The sequence below is a fragment of the Lottia gigantea genome (assembly GCF_000327385.1).
Source record: "Lottia gigantea unplaced genomic scaffold LOTGIsca_18, whole genome shotgun sequence".
Classification (NCBI taxonomy): Eukaryota; Metazoa; Mollusca; class Gastropoda; family Lottiidae; genus Lottia; species Lottia gigantea.
In genome coordinates this window covers 2549465-2555970 of record NW_008708301.1, presented here as the reverse complement: position 1 = coordinate 2555970, position 6506 = coordinate 2549465, and the positions used below count along the sequence as shown (strand labels likewise).

At 31.3% G+C, this 6506-nt stretch overlaps 1 protein-coding gene across 1 annotated transcript; it reads right to left on the bottom strand.

The window, feature by feature from the left end:
• Window positions 1-852: 852 nt before the first annotated feature.
• Window positions 853-5609, bottom strand: LOTGIDRAFT_213728 (hypothetical protein; the record flags this gene model as incomplete). Its single annotated transcript, XM_009052304.1, has 7 exons — window positions 853-1342; window positions 1639-1753; window positions 2292-2488; window positions 2990-3049; window positions 3503-3584; window positions 3923-3988; window positions 5494-5609. Coding segments are annotated over 7 exons (815 nt in total), but the record flags the coding sequence as incomplete, so codon positions are not given.
• Between the last annotated feature and the right edge of the window lie 897 nt (window positions 5610-6506).

The following is a 6506-nucleotide window of genomic DNA, read 5'->3' as shown; positions in this document are numbered from 1 at the left end:
GGGGCAATTTGTTGACCTTCTGTTTTGGTAATATTTATTATTTGTTAAGATCGTTTCACAACCATATTATTCTGTTTACTGTACATCTACATCTATATGAAATTGCAAAGGAAATTTATCTTTGTCAGTTGTTTATGTAATAAGCCTCCTAAGAAGCCTATGAAATTTATAACAAGAATACTCATTCCCACAGGACTGGGGTTACTCCAAACTGAAAAAAAAACAACCACAACTGATGTCCCACAGTTAACGCACTCTGTAAATTTGTGTTTAACTGGTTATAGGATATTTCTGGGTTTTTTTTATGCTATCCTAAATAGCCTGATATTTGTTTTAAAGTCTATATGTTTTAATAAGGATACTAAGGAAATATTGGAGAAATACTCGAATATTTTTGTTGTTTATAGGCTGGAGATCAAACTGCATGAAACTTTAAGTAACAACAAATATCCGGTTTTGTTAAAATATTTCAATATCCGCTCTGTACTTAATGCATTCAACTGTGAAATATCTTGTTTTTTAATATAAATATATATTTGATTGTTAAAAGCTTCTATATACTATATTGTGTGGAAAATGAAATAAAATACCTTGATAAAAATTGCAGAATATAGTCTCTTACATCCAGACAACTCATGTCTTCGACAAGGTTTGCTTACACAAAGTGGGTCTGAATATGAACAGTCAAAAATGAGTGTAGGGCTCCAGATTTATCATGCCAAATTTGACCAAAGTAGCATCAATTCAGGAAGCATCATTTTTGGTATGGTTGATAAAAATTTATAAAAAAAGTTGTTTCTTGACTGCTTGAAAAACTACTGGGTGAGAAAAATATTTATAAAACAAAGTATTATAACAGTTCAAAATTTATTTACTATGGAAACCTCATTACTAATCAGTATAAATTTGGTTTAATAATTTGGATCAGAGATCTTCCTTTAACTACATTTAAAAATTTATCTGTATTATTTGCTTTATGTTTACATTTACACAATGAAACAGCTCTTTAATTTCCAATAGGCTGAATGTTAGACTGGACTAGGCTACCTTGGTGTATTGGATCTTATTCTGGCCATGTAAATTAATGAGTTCATTATTATTATTGCAAGTCTAAACTATATAATAATTGAGCCAGTCTGTATATCAATTTCTAAATGTTTAATTTAATTTCTTCTCTTGATGTCCTTTATTAAGTCTATAACATATCCTTTTGTACGAATTATTCCTCGACACTTTACTATCACAGAATAACGTGAAATCCAAGATGGCTGCCAGAAATCGCCATCTTTTTGTGTACTGGATTTACGTATGGTATCTTGTAATTGTTGAAGAGGAAGAACATCTGAAATATATGTAAAATTAATGTTTGAGTCATTTCATTTTATAAGTTCTGCAATTGTTACAAGAAACAGTTCATGTCCTATCAAGAAATCTGATTTCTCACTTCTGGAAAGTTGTAGATAGATTTATTACTATAAAAAAGAGGACCATGGTCTAGATTAGCCTCTATTTGAGTCTATTCAAGCAAGGGCAATAATATGATCTTTATAGAATAAGACAAAAAAAACTTTCGTTTCTAGTCTATTAGTGGGTACAAACAAACTGACCATTTAACATAAGTAACTTCCATACACGTACCTGGGGGATCATTGTGAGTTAGTAGAAGTATATCATGTTGTTTGGCAAATTCACGTAAATCTTCAGGCATAACACAACAAGATGCTAAATTAACTTGATCAATGATTGGTTTCACCTATAAATAAAATATAATTTTTACATTCACTATTATAAGTAATCATTGTAAGCACATGAACACACTTTCAAGGCTGTTTCCAGAATACACAAGAGCAGTTTTCTTTCCTTTGAGGTAGAATAATAAGTGTATACTACCAAAAAATGTGTGGATTAATTTTATTTAGGTTATATTTAAACCACAAGCATCTTTTCCCAATTAGAATGTTCTCTTTCTGGTGAGTAAAATAATGTGAGAGTAAACACATACTCTAGGTGTAGAGTCAACTTAGCAGGACCTCTTTTATCATATCAATTGAATGATAGAGGAATGTGTCATAGTCCTATAGTACTATCTTCAAAATGACAAAATACAGAAATGACTAATAAAACCTATCAAAATAGCAGTTTACATGTATACATTCTCCAAGTTGATAACTACCTGACCAATTCAATAGTAGAGTAGCCTCAGGTGCCCTAAACAGTGTGGGCATACCCTTAGATAATGGACATTATCTATGTTACAGATATCTATAGAAAACTTAACTATGAAGACTTACTGAAGCCCAAGTAAATAGCTGTTCAAATTTGGTTTTATCTAAATCACTAACACCCAGTGATAAAATCTTCTGTTCATCTACTAGTTTCTGCAATATCTGCCATGATGGTTTGAAATCTTCTACTGTTAAGTCTTCATTAGGATCGGGTATAGCTAATATTACTGTTTCCACAAAACTTACTCCCAATTCATTTAATGCTACAACAGAATATGATATACCCATAGTAAAATTATTGAATAAGACACTTTCTACTTTCTAGAGCATAATAGTATTTTCAAGCAATGTAATAACTGAACAAATATAACTAGAGAGAACTAAAAGTTCTGACCCATCAAATTTAGTAATTTCTGTACAAATCTAACTGCTTGGAAATCTAAAGCTCCAATTAATCAAATTTAGTGACATGTACAGGTTTTAGTTGTACAAACATATTTATGCACATATGGGTTTGATTCAAAACAAATACATGACCAGATATGAATAGTATATAATGATTGAACTATCCACCACCAATTCTATAATAAGCACCAGAAACATGATAATAATATCATATTCAATGAAACCAATTATTCGAGATAGAGATCTTAACAACAGAAATATATCTAAATGGAATGATATGACTAAATTCAGAAGTATATTTAAAGAGACATTTAGAGAATGTTGAGAAACTAGGTCTATCAATACAAACTACAAGTCACCTTTATCAACAGCATCATTTATAACTTCTGGATTTTCACGATTATACAAAATAACTTTTACTGAAATATATAATTATATATAAATAGCCATATATAACATGGAATATGCTCTTCAGAGTATAATACATTGACTGCCGCTTCTAACTAACAATATATGTTGATTATCATATATATTATACCTATCAAACATTCTATGTAAACGCTTCACTAGGCACAACAAGTGCACAAACCTAGTGGCAGGTGTCCTTGAAGGATGGGCATTTTCTGGACACCTATTGTTTAAGTGGAGCTAAAATGGGCAATAGGTGTGGTGTATTCAGTGGGATAATCAACCCAGTAGAAGAAGAAGCAAATACACATGGTATTGGTCTGAACAAGATACAGACACGATCAACTTTAAATATTTACTACTGTATTTAAAATCCCAAATTATGCACTGTACTTAGACTTTTCCCACCTTTATACTCGAGAGCCTACAGTTAATAGGCTGTAATTATGATGAATGCTAATTACCTGTAATTTTCAGATTGTCTCTCTCATCATCTGGTAACTTCTCTTTAAATTCTTTATTTTCACAAAATAATTCTGTGGTATACTGAAAACAGTCAATTAATAATGTATGCTATGTACTGAACACATATATTGATATACATCATAATAATATGTATTTAATTGACTCATCTTTATAACTATATACAGTCTGGCCATAGTGGCTTTGCGAGTGAAACTGTTGCATAAGATCTACGGTTCAATGTAAGCAAGGGTCTAGATGAATTCTTCAGATTTGTAAACCCCCTGTCAGTGATTCAGGTCAGGAGGGCTGACATTGAAAAAGAGTCATGTGATGGAACAACAAACCAAGGCCCTACATGGCAGTGCCCATTTCCATTGGCCTAATTAAGTGCAGAATAGTAGGATGTATAAAATTCCAACCTGTAGTTGATTTCTGTCAGCAGATTCTAAATGTTTATTTAAACAGGCTGATATACACTCACATATCTATAAATAAAAAAAATATATTGAACAAACCTGAACAAAACAATCTTATAGTTCTATCATTTGACAATAGTCACTGTCCTCCTAATATCAACAGTATAATCTCTCTTACTGTTTACATATTCATGAACAGAGGATGATATTTACTTACTGTTTTGTTTACATTGTGTTGAGTAAAACAATGTTGTTGTTATCTATTCTATCAACTAATAGACTATTAAAGTCATCAAAATTATATACTACATTAATGAATTTAGGGCATTGATATATATCTATTAGTCTACTAATTTAGCTTATCACCAGTTTAAAATTATCTTACATAAAAGATTAACACAAATCAACTACTGACACAAATATTACTGTCAATAAGCTAAGCCACCAGTATATAATATGCTCACTCTATTTAAACCTGAGGGGAACAGGAGTGGAATCTTGTATTTCAAACCCGATTCCAAATTATTTTTAAAGAATTGACATGGGATTCATTGAATTAAACATCATGTTAAAAATCACTTCCCCCTGATCAATAAATATAGAACATCATAGTTCACTTTATTATCTATTACATACAGGGTTGCATCTACTATGTCATTCACACATTTCATGAGTGTGATCATATTTACAAAACAAAAAGTAAAAAAAGGCTGTGTCAACATGTTAAATGGCTAGTTTTAAAATCTTGTTTCATCATTAATATGTATCATCCTCTACTGAAAGCAGCATGTTAAACTTTTAAAGCGAAAAACTGTAGATGAATGAAATAGTTTTGGTTAATCTGTCTCTATTCCAGTCTGTGATAGCTATTTTAATATTGGCTGGTGACAGAAAAAAAAGCCCTGTTAAATGGGGATTTTCAATATCTCCACAGGTGCAGGATCTGCAAAACCCAGATATATTTGGAAAGATGAATGTTTTTATACCATCATTTTCTCCCTACACCATTTATGTCACGTGTCCGGTTCCATCAAAGTCTTTTTTTGATGAAACTGATCTCAATTTGGCCATTTAAGACTGAGCGCAGCCAAGAGTCATGGGATAGACTACTAACAAAACAAAAGGTAAGGTGATGTCCAAGACTAATTTAGTTATATCGTAAAGATAAGTTAATATCATGTTAGAAAAGTGCATCTTCAGAGGTGAGGAAAATCCCCATTAAACAGGACTACTCCAACCGACAACTGTTAAAATATCCATCAGAGGCTGGATACATTTAGATGTTTCAGACTACAATGACATTGTAATATTCAATGGGCACAAGTTGTCTCAATGAAAGAAAATACATAAATAAGTCAAAAGATCTCTCACGGAGTATAAAAATTATGTAGAACGTAAAACTACATATAACTTGTATCATTTACATATTGTATGTGTTTTACGTCGGCAGGTCTGGATTACATACCTGAATACAAGACGTCTTGATAACGTCGACTTCAAACAGAAAACAACAAAAACAAAGTTAATTTATATAACAGAAGAAATACCATAAATATGAAGATAAATAGCAGTACCTCTTCAGTTGGAGTGTTGTTTGGTTTTCTCTTCAATCTATTCCAGTTGACAATATTTCCACTTTGTACAACAATATTACCAAGTTTAGGGAATAACGGGATCGTCTCAGCCATGTTTGTTGCTACTGATTATCCAGTCAAATAAAACCCAGTAACCGACTAGTCTATTCTGGTTGAATAATAATTATGGACTGATCCAAATCAATATGTATACAGTCTAGAAAACATATTTGCTTCATCACCATGACATATCAAATGTTTTTTTGAAAATACAGTGTTTGTATTTTGCGTTTTGAAGTAACAAATGATTAATGTGGCATAATTTTAAAGCACAATTTACAGATTAATACAATAATGATAATGGAATCTAATGTTTCTGCAGAATGAAGTGATACTTATTAATGCCATCATTAATTTTATGAAATGAGCCTATGAAGGTATTTAGAAGCACATGAAAAGCACTAGTATTGTAATAAATATTCAGATAGATTTATTATAATACTATAGTATGATGATAGGCATATTATACTTCCTTCTTTTGAATTTCCTGGGAAAAAACTGAGACCTATATATATGTTAAGGCTTTTGAATTTTGTGGGCAATATCTTAGGTCTACATATATTTCAGTCAAAGAAATGTCCTTCTCCATACCAGTTGGGTAATCAATTTCAATCAGAGATGGAATAAATCGCTCACATAGCCTACCAAGGTTCCTGTAAATTATAAGGGTCATTGGACAAAAGGCTCTCATTATAAAGAACTGAATAGCTTCCATATCAGCCTACAATACACATTAAAAGAACTGTTAATGTCATGGACTGGGGACAGGGAGCAAATTCAATTTTTTAAGGAAGACATTAGTCAATATCCAAAAGTATGAGACTTAAATTTTTGTGAAAAGGCCATTGGAAGGTTAATAAAAAGAAATATAAAGTATTTGACTGATTTATTTAGTTGTTGGAGATAATGTACAAAAGGTGGTGTACAGTCTCACCTAACCTTTATAAAACACA